The following is a 15,145-nucleotide window of genomic DNA, read 5'->3' as shown; positions in this document are numbered from 1 at the left end:
TAGAATAGGTAACACAACCTACAACTAGAATAGGTAACACAACCTACAACTAGAATAGGTAACACAACCTACAACTAGACTAGGTAACACAACCTACAACTAGAATAGGTAACACAACCTACAACTAGAATAGGCAACACAACCTACAACTAGAATAGGTAACACAACCTACAACTAGAATAGAATAGGTAACACAACCTACAACTAGAATAGGTAACACAACCTACAACTAGACTAGGTAACACAACCTACAACTAGAATAGGTAACACAACCTACAACTAGAATAGGTAACACAACCTACAACTAGAATAGGTAACACAACCTACAACTAGAATAGGTAACACAACCTACAACTAGAATAGGTAACACAACCTACAACTAGAATAGGTAACACAACCTACAACTAGAATAGGTAACACAACCTACAACTAGAATAGGTAACACAACCTACAACTAGAATAGGTAACACAACCTACAACTAGAATAGGTAACACAACCTACAACTAGAATAGGCAACACAACCTACAACTAGACTAGAATAGGTAACACAACCTACAACTAGAATAGGTAACACAACCTACAACTAGACTAGAATAGGTAACACAACCTACAACTAGAATAGGTAACACAACCTACAACTAGACTAGGTAACACAACCTACAACTAGAATAGGTAACACAACCTACAACTAGAATAGGTAACACAACCTACAACTAGAATAGGTAACACAACCTACAACTAGAATAGGTAACACAACCTACAACTAGAATAGGTAACACAACCTACAACTAGAATAGGTAACACAACCTACAACTAGAATAGGTAACACAACCTACAACTAGAATAGGTAACACAACCTACAACTAGAATAGGTAACACAACCTACAACTAGAATAGGTAACACAACCTACAACTAGAATAGGCAACACAACCTACAACTAGAATAGAATAGGTAACACAACCTACAACTAGAATAGAATAGGTAACACAACCTACAACTAGAATAGGCAACACAACCTACAACTAGAATAGGTAACACAACCTACAACTAGAATAGGCAACACAACCTACAACTAGAATAGAATAGGTAACACAACCTACAACTAGAATAGGTAACACAACCTACAACTAGAATAGGCAACACAACCTACAACTAGAATAGAATAGGTAACACAACCTACAACTAGAATAGAATAGGTAACACAACCTACAACTAGAATAGGTAACACAACCTACAACTAGAATAGGCAACACAACCTACAACTAGACTAGAATAGGTAACACAACCTACAACTAGACTAGAATAGGTAACACAACCTACAACTAGAATAGGCAACACAACCTACAACTAGAATAGGTAACACAACCTACAACTAGAATAGGCAACACAACCTACAACTAGAATAGGCAACACAACCTACAACTAGAATAGGCAACACAACCTACAACTAGAATAGGTAACACAACCTACAACTAGAATAGGCAACACAACCTACAACTAGAATAGAATAGGTAACACAACCTACAACTAGAATAGAATAGGTAACACAACCTACAACTAGAATAGGTAACACAACCTACAACTAGAATAGGCAACACAACCTACAACTAGACTAGAATAGGTAACACAACCTACAACTAGACTAGAATAGGTAACACAACCTACAACTAGAATAGGCAACACAACCTACAACTAGAATAGAATAGGTAACACAACCTACAACTAGACTAGAATAGGTAACACAACCTACAACTAGAATAGGCAACACAACCTACAACTAGAATAGAATAGGTAACACAACCTACAGCTAGAATAGAATAGGTAACACAACCTACAACTAGAATAGGTAACACAACCTACAACTAGAATAGGCAACACAACCTACAACTAGACTAGAATAGGTAACACAACCTACAACTAGACTAGAATAGGTAACACAACCTACAACTAGAATAGGCAACACAACCTACAACTAGAATAGGTAACACAACCTACAACTAGAATAGGCAACACAACCTACAACTAGAATAGGCAACACAACCTACAACTAGAATAGGCAACACAACCTACAACTAGAATAGGTAACACAACCTACAACTAGAATAGGTAACACAACCTACAACTAGAATAGGTAACACAACCTACAACTAGAATAGGTAACACAACCTACAACTAGAATAGAATAGGTAACACAACCTACAACTAGAATAGGTAACACAACCTACAACTAGAATAGGCAACACAACCTACAACTAGACTAGAATAGGTAACACAACCTACAACTAGACTAGAATAGGTAACACAACCTACAACTAGAATAGGCAACACAACCTACAACTAGAATAGGTAACACAACCTACAACTAGAATAGGCAACACAACCTACAACTAGAATAGGCAACACAACCTACAACTAGAATAGGCAACACAACCTACAACTAGAATAGGTAACACAACCTACAACTAGAATAGGTAACACAACCTACAACTAGAATAGGTAACACAACCTACAACTAGAATAGGCAACACAACCTACAACTAGAATAGGTAATACAACCTACAACTAGAATAGGTAACACAACCTACAACTAGAATAGGTAACACAACCTACAACTAGAATAGGTAACACAACCTACAACTAGAATAGGTAACACAACCTACAACTAGAATAGGCAACACAACCTACAACTAGAATAGGTAACACAACCTACAACTAGAATAGGCAACACAACCTACAACTAGAATAGGCAACACAACCTACAACTAGAATAGGTAACACAACGTACAACTAGAATAGGTAACACAACCTACAACTAGAATAGGTAACACAACCTACAACTAGAATAGGTAACACAACCTACAACTAGAATAGGTAACACAACCTACAACTAGAATAGGTAACACAACCTACAACTAGAATAGGCAACACAACCTACAACTAGACTAGGCAACACAACCTACAACTAGAATAGGCAACACAATCTACAACTAGACTAGAATAGGTAACACAACCTACAACTAGAATAGTTAACACAACCTACAACTAGAATAGGTAACACAATCTACAACTAGACTAGAATAGGTAACACAACCTACAACTAGAATAGGTAACACAACCTACAACTAGACTAGAATAGGCAACACAACCTACAACTAGAATAGGCAACACGACCTACAACTAGACTAGAATAGGTAACACAACCTACAACTAGAATAGGCAACACAACCTACAACTAGAATAGGTAACACAACCTACAACTAGAATAGGTAACACAACCTACAACTAGAATAGGTAACACAACCTACAACTAGACTAGAATAGGTAACACAACCTACAACTTAAATAGGTATATTTTCTGAAGAAAATGTGTCTGCTTGTACATAGTGGTGTCTCAACTGAAGAGGTAGATCTCACCTGGTCATGCAGTCTGTGGAACAGTGTTGGGAAGGTAAGGGGTATAGAATAGAATATCTCACCTGGTCATGCAGTCTGTGGAACAGTGATCCGTTGGGAAGGTAAGGGGTATAGAATAGAATATCTCACCTGGTCATGCAGTCTGTGGAACAGTGATCCGTTGGGAAGGTAAGGGGTATAGAATAGAATATCTCACCTGGTCATGCAGTCTGTGGAACAGTGATCCATTGGGAAGGTAAGGGATATAGAATAGAATATCTCACCTGGTCATGCAGTCTGTGGAACAGTGATCCATTGGGAAGGTAAGGGGTATAGAATAGAATATCTCACCTGGTCATGCAGTCTGTGGAACAGAGATCCATTGGGAAGGTAAGGGGTATAGAATAGAATATCTCACCTGGTCATGCAGTCTGTGGAACAGAGATCCATTGGGAAGGTAAGGGGTATAGAATAGAATATCTCACCTGGTCATGCAGTCTGTGAAACAGTGATCCATTGGGAAGGTAAGGGGTATAGAATAGAATATCTCACCTGGTCATGCAGTCTGTGGAACAGAGATCCATTGGGAAGGTAAGGGGTATAGAATAGAATATCTCACCTGGTCATGCAGTCTGTGGAACAGTGTTGGGAGGTAAGGGGTATAGAATAGAATATCTCACCTGGTCATGCAGTCTGTGGAACAGTGATCCGTTGGGAAGGTAAGGGGTATAGAATAGAATATCTCACCTGGTCATGCAGTCTGTGGAACAGTGATCCGTTGGGAAGGTAAGGGGTATAGAATAGAATATCTCACCTGGTCATGCAGTCTGTGGAACAGTGATCCGTTGGGAAGGTAAGGGGTATAGAATAGAATATCTCACCTGGTCATGCAGTCTGTGGAACAGTGTTGGGAAGGTAAGGGGTATAGAATAGAATATCTCACCTGGTCATGCAGTCTGTGGAACAGTGATCCATTGGGAAGGTAAGGGGTATAGAATAGAATATCTCACCTGGTCATGCAGTCTGTGGAACAGAGATCCATTGGGAAGGTAAGGGATATAGAATAGAATATCTCACCTGGTCATGCAGTCTGTGAAACAGTGATCCATTGGGAAGGTAAGGGGTATAGAATAGAATATCTCACCTGGTCATGCAGTCTGTGGAACAGAGATCCATTGGGAAGGTAAGGGATATAGAATAGAATATCTCACCTGGTCATGCAGTCTGTGGAACAGTGATCCATTGGGAAGGTAAGGGATATAGAATAGAATATCTCACCTGGTCATGCAGTCTGTGGAACAGTGATCCGTTGGGAAGGTAAGGGGTATAGAATAGAATATCTCACCTGGTCATGCAGTCTGTGGAACAGAGATCCATTGGGAAGGTAAGGGGTATAGAATAGAATATCTCACCTGGTCATGCAGTCTGTGGAACAGTGTTGGGAAGGTAAGGGGTATAGAATAGAATATCTCACCTGGTCATGCAGTCTGTGGAACAGTGATCCGTTGGGAAGGTAAGGGGTATAGAATAGAATATCTCACCTGGTCATGCAGTCTGTGGAACAGTGTTGGGAAGGTAAGGGGTATAGAATAGAATATCTCACCTGGTCATGCAGTCTGTGGAACAGTGATCCATTGGGAAGGTAAGGGGTATAGAATAGAATATCTCACCTGGTCATGCAGTCTGTGGAACAGTGATCCGTTGGGAAGGTAAGGGTATACCAGCCAGTAACGATCCCCATCAGAGTAACAACCCAACAGCTCTAAGATGTTAGGATGCTGGTAGCTGAAAGATAAACAGGCAGATTTGATGATTAGTAGGCAGGCAGATATTTACCTTTATTTAACCAGGTAAGTCATTGACAACAGATTTTCTATTTTTTTTTAACATTTAGGAGAAGATGTGTGCATGGAAGACTATTGATGTCATAATGGATTTCAGAGGTAAATATTTACGCAGAAACCATCTAAAATGGAGGATTAATGGAGTAGGTAGACATACAGAAACCATCTAAAATGGAGGATTAATGGAGTAGGTAGACATACAGAAACCATCTAAAATGGAGGATTAATGGAGTAGGTAGACATACAGAAACCATCTAAAATGGAGGATTAATGGAGTAGGTAGACATACAGAAACCATCTAAAATGGAGGATTAATGGAGTAGGTAGACATACAGAAACCATCTAAAATGGAGGATTAATGGAGTAGGTAGACATACAGAAACCATCTAAAATGGAGGATTAATGGAGTAGGTAGACATACAGAAACCATCTAAAATGGAGGATTAATGGAGTAGGTAGACATACAGATGATGAACTTCCATCTCTCTCCTGAATAGATCCCACAACTTCCTCCATGAGGCTTTCTGCACCTGTACAGACCAACGAAGAAGACCAACAAACACTTGAACTGTGTTGCGTATGTCCCCAGTCATTTTGAAGCATATAAATGATAATAAATTATATATATATGATATATGATATATATATTATAAATAATAAATGTCTCTCTAGTTGAATAATGACCTGTATTATATTTCATCTCCATCAAGCCAGGGTCATTTTGAAAAGATGTCTTTCATAAATGGAGCACTGTATAACATATGCCATTTAGCAGACGCTTTTATCCAAAGCGACTTACAGTCATGTGTGCATACATTCTACGTATGGGTGGTCCCGGGAATCGAACCCACTACCCTGGCGTTACAAGCGCCATGCTCTACCAACTGAGCTACAGAAGGACCTGTATGGAGTAGGAGTGTCAGTACCTGCTTGAAGAGCTTGACAGCGAAGGTTTCATTTCCCTTCACCGCTCTGTAGACAGCAGAGAAGCTGCCCTCAGAGATCTTCATGTCCTGGTGAAAATGTCTAGTTCCCTCTATGACGTCTGAGTAGGTGATCACAAGCCTGTGGTTTCTACCTAGCAACAGAGTGAAAACACTAAGCCTGTGGTTTCTACCTAGCAACAGAGTGAAAACACTAAGCCTGTGGTTTCTACTGAGCAACAGAGTGAAAACACTAAGCCTGTGGTTTCTACCTAGCAACAGAGTGAAAACACTAAGCCTGTGGTTTCTACCTAGCAACAGAGTGAAAACACTAAGCCTGTGGTTTCTACTGAGCAACAGAGTGAAAACACTACGCCTGTGGTTTCTACCTAGCAACAGAGTGAAAACACTAAGCCTGTGGTTTCTACTGAGCAACAGAGTGAAAACACTACGCCTGTGGTTTCTACCTAGCAACAGAGTGAAAACACTAAGCCTGTGGTTTCTACCTAGCAACAAAGTGAAAACACTAAGCCTGTGGTTTCTACTGAGCAACAGAGTGAAAACACTACGCCTGTGGTTTCTACTGAGCAACAGAGTGAAAACACTAAGCCTGTGATTTCTACTGAGCAACAGAGTGAAAACACTACGCCTGTGGTTTCTACTGAGCAACAGAGTGAAAACACTAAGCCTGTGATTTCTACTGAGCAACAGAGTGAAAACACTAAGCCTGTGGTTTCTACTGAGCAACAGAGTGAAAACACTAAGCCTGTGCTTTCTACCTAGCAACAAAGTGAAAAACACTAAGCCTGTGGTTTCTACCTAGCAACAGAGTGAAAACACTACGGCTGTGATTTCTACTGAGCAACAGAGTGAAAACACTAAGCCTGTGGTTTCTACTGAGCAACAGAGTGAAAACACTAAGCCTGTGGTTTCTACTGAGCAACAGAGTGAAAACACTAAGCCTGTGGTTTCTACTGAGCAACAGAGTGAAAACACTAAGCCTGTGATTTCTACTGAGCAACAGAGTGAAAACACTAAGCCTGTGGTTTCTACTGAGCAACAGAGTGAAAACACTAAGCCTGTGCTTTCTACCTAGCAACAAAGTGAAAAACACTAAGCCTGTGGTTTCTACCTAGCAACAGAGTGAAAACACTACGGCTGTGATTTCTACTGAGCAACAGAGTGAAAACACTAAGCCTGTGATTTCTACTGAGCAACAGAGTGAAAACACTAAGCCTGTGGTTTCTACTGAGCAACAAAGTGAAAACACTAAGCCTGTGGTTTCTACTGAGCAACAGAGTGAAAACACTACGGCTGTGATTTCTACTGAGCAACAGAGTGAAAACACTACGGCTGTGATTTCTACTGAGCAACAGAGTGAAAACACTAAGCCTGTGATTTCTACTGAGCAACAGAGTGAAAACACTAAGCCTGTGGTTTCTACTGAGCAACAAAGTGAAAACACTAAGCCTGTGGTTTCTACCTAGCAACAGAGTGAAAACACTACGCCTGTGGTTTCTACAAGGTGAGAATACTTAGAACATACGCAGAGTAACGAGGAAAAACCTCAGCATTCTCACTAGTACTTTTACACACAATGAGTCGTGTGGCTCCGTCCCAAACAGCACCCTATTCCCTACGTAGTGGACTACTTTTGACCCATGGGCACTATTTAGGGAATATAGTGTGCCTATTTGGGTTGCACCCTATGAAACCGGTCGTCAATGAAACCACAAAATAAAAAGAGAAGTGAAATAGGGAATTGGATACCTCTCAGAAGCTTATTGTCATAGGATGTTCCACATAATGCCGTCAATATTATTTATGGGTCTGTTGTAACTAGGGACCATCTCAACACATCAGTCTGTTGTATCTAGGGACCATCTCAACACATCAGTCTGTTGTAACTAGGGACCATCTCAACACATCAGTCTGTTGTAACTAGGGACCATCTCAACACATCAGTCTGTTGTAACTAGGGACCATCTCAACACATCAGTCTGTTGTAACTAGGGACCATCTCAACACATCAGTCTGTTGTATCTAGGGACCATCTCAACACATCAGTCTGTTGTAACTAGGGACCATCTCAACACATCAGTCTGTTGTATCTAGGGACCATCTCAACACATCAGTCTGTTGTATCTAGGGACCATCTCAACACATCAGTCTGTTGTAACTAGGGACCATCTCAACACATCAGTCTGTTGTATCTAGGGACCATCTCAACACATCAGTCTGTTGTAACTAGGGACCATCTCAACACATCAGTCTGTTGTAACTATGGACCATCTCAACACATCAGTCTGTTGTATCTAGGGACCATCTCAACACATCAGTCTGTTGTAACTAGGGACCATCTCAACACATCAGTCTGTTGTAACTAGGGAAAATCTCAACACATCAGTCTGTTGTAACTAGGGACCATCTCAACACATCAGTCTGTTGTATCTAGGGACCATCTCAACACATCAGTCTGTTGTAACTAGGGACCATCTCAACACATCAGTCTGTTGTAACTATGGACCATCTCAACACATCAGTCTGTTGTATCTAGAGACCATCTCAACACATCAGTCTGTTGTAACTAGGGACCATCTCAACACATCAGTCTGTTGTAACTAGGGACCATCTCAACACATCAGTCTGTTGTAACTAGGGACCATCTCAACACATCAGTCTGTTGTAACTAGGGACCATCTCAACACATCAGTCTGTTGTAACTAGGGACCATCTCAACACATCAGTCTGTTGTAACTAGGGACCATCTCAACACATCAGTCTGTTGTAACTAGGGACCATCTCAACACATCAGTCTGTTGTAACTAGGGACCATCTCAACACATCAGTCTGTTGTAACTAGGGACCATCTCAACACATCAGTCTGTTGTATCTAGGGACCATCTCTCAACACATCAGTCTGTTGTAACTATGGACCATCTCAACACATCAGTCTGTTGTAACTAGGGACCATCTCAACACATCAGTCTGTTGTAACTAGGGACCATCTCAACACATCAGTCTGTTGTAACTAGGGACCATCTCAACACATCAGTCTGTTGTAACTAGGGACCATCTCAACACATCAGTCTGTTGTAACTAGGGACCATCTCAACACATCAGTCTGTTGTAACTAGGGACCATCTCAACACATCAGTCTGTTGTATCTAGGGACCATCTCTCAACACATCAGTCTGTTGTAACTATGGACCATCTCAACACATCAGTCTGTTGTAACTAGGGACCATCTCAACACATCAGTCTGTTGTAACTAGGGACCATCTCAACACATCAGTCTGTTGTGGACCAGAGGTGTGATGTTTTGATGACCCAACATAAGAACTGTGTGATAGTAGTACCAACATAGCACGATGAATACAATTCCTACTGAAACAATACAATTCCTACTGAAACAATGAAATGACTCAGCAATCTAATGTATTCATCTCATTCGGAATATTAAAAGGTGGACAGAAAAATCACAAGACAGAAAAAAAGTCAAATGAAAAGAATATTAACATTGTCACATACATTGGATGGGTGCAGACTAATGTATTGTTTTACAAGGCAGTAGTACAGCGCCCCTGGAGCTAGTTAGGGTTAAGTGCCTTGCTCAAGGGCACACGGGCAGTTTTTTCACATTGTCGGCTCAGCAGCCGTTCAGTTATGTACCTTCACTTGACACATGATCATTAGACTGGTTCCACCCAGGTCGGGTCGACTCGCTGGCAGGTGGGGGTGGCTGAGAAAACAGGACGTGGTGACGAAAACACACACAACACGGAACGTACAACAGACAACGGTTAGTACAGTGTAACTAAGGATGAATTACAGGGTGACACATGGACTAGTCTACATAGACAACGGTTAGTACAGTGTAACTAAGGATGAATAACAGGGTGACACATGGACTAGCCTACATAGACAACAGTTACTACAGTGTAACTAAGGATGAATAACAGGGTGACACATGGACTAGCCTACATAGACAACAGTTAGTACAGTGTAACTAAGGATGAATAACAGGGTGACACATGGACTAGTTTACATAGACAACAGTTAGTACAGGGCGACACATGGACTAGCCTACGTAGACAACAGTTATTACAGGGTGACACATGGACTAACCTACATAGACAACAGTTATTACAGTGTAACTAAGGATGAATTACAGGGTGACACATGGACTAGCCTACATAGACAACAGTTAGTACAGGGTGACACATGGACTAGCCTACATAGACAACAGTTAGTACAGTGTAACTAAGGATGAATAACAGGGTGACACATGGACTAGCCTACATAGACAACAGTTACTACAGGGTGACACATGGACTAGCCTACATAGACAACAGTTACTACAGTGTAACTAAGGATGAATTACAGGGTGACACATGGACTAGCCTACATAGACAACAGTTACTACAGGATGACACATGGACTAGCCTACATAGACAACAGTTACTACAGTGTAACTAAGGATGAATTACAGGGTGACACATGGACTAGCCTACATAGACAACAGTTACTACAGGGTGACACATGGACTAGCCTACATAGACAACAGTTACTACAGGGTGACACATGGACTAGCTTACATAGACAACAGTTAGTACAGGGTGACACATGGACTAGCCTACATAGACAAGAGTTACTACAGGGTGACACATGGACTAGCCTACATAGACAACAGTTGCTACAGTGTAACTAAGGATGAATTACAGGGTGACACATGGACTAGCCTACATAGACAACAGTTACTACAGGGTGACACATGGACTAGCTTACATAGACAACAGTTAGTACAGGGTGACACATGGACTAGCCTACATAGACAACAGTTACTACAGGGTGACACATGGACTAGCCTACATAGACAACAGTTACTACAGTGTAACTAAGGATGAATTACAGGGTGACACATGGACTAGACTACATAGACAACAGTTACTACAGGGTGACACATGGACTAGCCTACATAGACAACAGTTACTACAGGGTGACACATGGACTAGCTTACATAGACAACAGTTAGTACAGGGTGACACATGGACGAGCCTACATAGACAACAGTTACTACAGGGTGACACATGGACTAGCCTACATAGACAACAGTTAGTACAGTGTAACTAAGGATGAATTACAGGGTGACACATGGACTAGCCTACATAGACAACAGTTAGTACAGGGTGACACATGGACTAGCCTACATAGACAACAGTTAGTACAGGGTGACACATGGACTAGTCTACATAGACAACAGTTAGTACAGGGTGACACATGGACTAGCCTACGTAGACAACAGTTAGTACAGGGCGACACATGGACTAGCCTACGTAGACAACAGTTATTACAGGGTGACACATGGACTAGCCTACATAGACAACAGTTATTACAGTGTAACTAAGGATGAATTACAGGGTGACACATGGACTAGCCTACATAGACAACAGTTAGTACAGGGTGACACATGGACTAGCCTACATAGACAACAGTTAGTACAGGGTGACACATGGACTAGCCTACATAGACAACAGTTACTACAGGGTGACACATGGACTAGCCTACATAGACAACAGTTAGTACAGTGTAACTAAGGATGAATTACAGGGTGACACATGGACTAGCCTACATAGACAACAGTTAGTACAGGGTGACACATGGACTAGCCTACATAGACAACAGTTAGTACAGGGTGACACATGGACTAGCCTACGTAGACAACAGTTAGTACAGGGCGACACATGGACTAGCCTACGTAGACAACAGTTATTACAGGGTGACACATGGACTAGCCTACATAGACAACAGTTAGTACAGTGTAACTAAGGATGAATTACAGGGTGACACATGGACTAGCCTACATAGACAACAGTTAGTACAGGGTGACACATGGACTAGTCTACATAGACAACAGTTAGTACAGGGTGACACATGGACTAGCCTACATAGACAACAGTTAGTACAGGGTGACACATGGACTAGCCTACATAGACAACAGTTATTACAGGGTGACACATGGACTAGCCTACATAGACAACAGTTATTACAGTGTAACAGGATGAATTACAGGGTGACACATGGATTAGCCTACATAGACAACAGTTAGTACAGGGTGACACATGGACTAGCCTACATAGACAACTGTTAGTACAGGGTGACACATGGACTAGCCTACATAGACAACAGTTAGTACAGGGTGACACATGGACTAGCCTACATAGACAACAGTTAGTACAGGTAACTAAGGATGAACACACATGGACTAGCCTACATAGACATGACAGTTAGTACAGTGTAACTAAGGATGAATTACAGGGTGACACATGGACTAGCCTCATAGACATGACAGTTATTACAGGGTGACACATGGACTAGCCTACATAGACAACAGTTAGTACAGGGTGACACATGGACTAGCCTACATAGACAACAGTTAGTACAGGGCGACACATGGACTAGCCTACGTAGACAACAGTTATTACAGGGTGACACATGGACTAGCCCACATAGACAACAGTTATTACAGGGTGACACATGGACTAGCCCACATAGACAACAGTTATTACAGGGTGATAACTGTTATGGATCATAACATTATAAGTTGATCATGACAGTAGCCTGATAGTAGCCTACCGCGGGTAACTGAGGAGGGGAGGGGTTTGATTAATAGATACATCAGGATATGACTAGTAGCCTACCGTGGGTAACTGAGGAGGGGAAGGGTTTGATTAATAGATACATCAGGACATGACTAGTAGCCTACCGCGGGTAAATGAGGAGGGGAGGGGTTTGATTAATAGATACATCAGGACATGACTAGTAGCCTACCGTGGGTAAATGAGGAGGAGGGGTTTGATTAATAGATACATCAGGACATGACTAGTAGCCTACCGTGGGTAAATGAGGAGGGGAGGGGTTTGATTAGTAGATACATCAGGACATGACTAGTAGCCTACCGTGGGTAAATGAGGAGGGGAGGGGTTTGATTAATAGATACATCAGGACATGACTAGTAGCCTACCGTGGGTAAATGAGGAGGGGAGGGTTTGATTAATAGATACATCAGGACATGACTAGTAGCCTACCGTGGGTAACTGAGGAGGGAGGGTTTGATTAATAGATACATCAGGACATGACTAGTAGCCTACCGTGGGTAAATGAGGAGGGGAGGGGTTTGATTAATAGATACATCAGGACATGACTAGTAGCCTACCGTGGGTAAATGAGGAGGGGGGGTTTGATTAATAGATACATCAGGACATGACTAGTAGCCTACCGTGGGTAAATGAGGAGGGGAGGGGTTTGATTAATAGATACATCAGGACATGACTAGTAGCCTACCGTGGGTAACTGAGGAGGGGAGGGGTTTGATTAATAGATACATCAGGACATGACTAGTAGCCTACCGTGGGTAACTGAGGAGGGAGGGGTTTGATTAATAGATACATCAGGACATGACTAGTAGCCTACCGTGGGTAAATGAGGAGGGGAGGGGTTTGATTAATAGATACATCAGGACATGACTAGTAGCCTACCGTGGGTAACTGAGGAGGGAGGGGTTTGATTAATAGATACATCAGGACATGACTAGTAGCCTACCGTGGGTAATTGAGGAGGGGAGGGATTATCCTTGCTGCTCTTTGATGGTCTGTTGGGGAAGGAATACTGTGTTTCTGAAAGGACAACATTTCATTGTTTTATTGACCACTAATAACATTGCTCTACATTATCAACCATTAGTGTAGCAGGACACTGAAAATGTTCAGTCTGACAGATTGCTAAATGTTGTGTTGACAGTGTTGAGTGCTTTGCACACGAATAGAGGAAGTTTACGCAACAATGACATTACAGAAGTGAAACCAAAGGGTATTTGCTTCAGTGAAAAACAAGCTACAGTTCTGTAAGTCGTAACGTGTGGAATACTATACGAAACTGACACAAACTGCAGTGTGGTATAGGTCTATTAATAGGTGGCCTTACCTTGAGGAATAAAGAGCTGTAGAGCTCTGGTGTGACCCATATCCTCCAACACCTTCACAAGGTCCCCAACAGTTTTGTTCTGTTGCGCCCACGACCAGATGAGTTCTCGAGTGGGGCTCTTGCCTATTGCCTCCAGCCTCTCGGTGCGTCGCACCTCCGTCCAACTTGGCACGATACGCGCCGCTGAAGGGCGATAGATAAAGGAGAGAAATAAGCGCGGTAACAACAGGTAACACGTTCTTATAGTGTGTGGGCGTATTGGCCGTCTGGCAATTCTGGCAAATGCCAGAAGGGCCGGACCATCTTTTAACAGGGTTGGCTGGTCGAAATAGATCCCAAAATATATATATATGTAAAAAAATGTATTTCAAAAATGACACGGCTGGTGATTTTACATGACTTTTGCTCAATTTCTCTGTTGTTATAATAATCTATACTAACAAGATGGGTCAGGCCAGTTTTATGATTGGTTGAGCTGAGGTGGAGCAAATTCACATTCAAAGTCAAACGCAGATTATCAAAGAGAGTGAGACCCGCTCTCTGTCAGTCACTTATCAGTGAGACCTGCTCTCTATCAGTCACTTATCAGTGAGACCCGCTCTCTGTCAGTCACTTATCAGTGAGACCCGCTCTCTGTCAGTCACTTATCAGTGAGACCCACTCTCTGTCAGTCACTTATCAGTGAGACCTGCTCTCTGTCAGTCACTTATCAGTGAGACCTGCTCTCTGTCAGTCACTTATCAGTGAGACCCGCTCTCTGTCAGTCACTTATCAGTGAGACCTGCTCTCTGTCAGTCACTTATCAGTGAGACCTGCTCTCTGTCAGTCACTTATCAGTGAGACCTGCTCTCTGTCAGTCACTTATCAGTGAGACCCACTCTCTGTCAGTCACTTATCAGTGAGACCTGCTCTCTGTCAGTCACTTATCAGTGAGACCTGCTCTCTGTCAGTCACTTATCAGTGAGACCTGCTCTCTGTCAGTCACTTATCAGTGAGACCT

General features: G+C 42.0%; 1 protein-coding gene and 1 long non-coding RNA gene across 51 annotated transcripts in view; one reads left to right on the top strand and one right to left on the bottom strand.

Moving 5' to 3' along the window:
• Positions 1–15,145, bottom strand: part of LOC118383205 (interleukin-1 receptor-associated kinase 3-like) — a 37,450-nt gene that overhangs the window by 17,172 nt on the left and 5,133 nt on the right. For all 46 annotated transcript variants that reach the window (XM_052501440.1, XM_052501412.1, XM_052501428.1 and 43 more), the window contains exons 2-7: positions 14,146–14,328; positions 13,765–13,838; positions 9,835–9,904; positions 6,166–6,317; positions 5,705–5,769; positions 5,066–5,180 (exon numbers count right to left, since the gene is read on the bottom strand). In XM_052501440.1, the coding sequence (XP_052357400.1) occupies positions 5,066–5,180; positions 5,705–5,769; positions 6,166–6,317; positions 9,835–9,904; positions 13,765–13,838; positions 14,146–14,328 (659 nt within the window). The remainder of the gene's footprint in view (positions 1–5,065; positions 5,181–5,704; positions 5,770–6,165; positions 6,318–9,834; positions 9,905–13,764; positions 13,839–14,145; positions 14,329–15,145) is intronic.
• LOC127918160 (uncharacterized) lies at positions 3,512–5,063 on the top strand. Of its 5 annotated transcripts, none has more exons than XR_008099224.1 (4): positions 3,512–3,651; positions 4,115–4,248; positions 4,579–4,645; positions 5,038–5,063. It is a non-coding gene; the product is annotated as an uncharacterized LOC127918160 (long non-coding RNA). The 5 variants fall into 5 exon arrangements; XR_008099226.1 differs by having other exon boundaries at positions 4,048–4,181; XR_008099222.1 differs by lacking the exon at positions 5,038–5,063 and adding an exon at positions 4,780–4,873.

The sequence above is a fragment of the Oncorhynchus keta genome, unplaced genomic scaffold (genome assembly GCF_023373465.1).
Source record: "Oncorhynchus keta strain PuntledgeMale-10-30-2019 unplaced genomic scaffold, Oket_V2 Un_contig_1343_pilon_pilon, whole genome shotgun sequence".
NCBI classification, from domain to species: domain Eukaryota; kingdom Metazoa; phylum Chordata; class Actinopteri; order Salmoniformes; family Salmonidae; genus Oncorhynchus; species Oncorhynchus keta.
The sequence above is the reverse complement of the archived record's forward strand: the minus strand, read 5'-3'. Positions and strand labels throughout refer to the sequence as shown.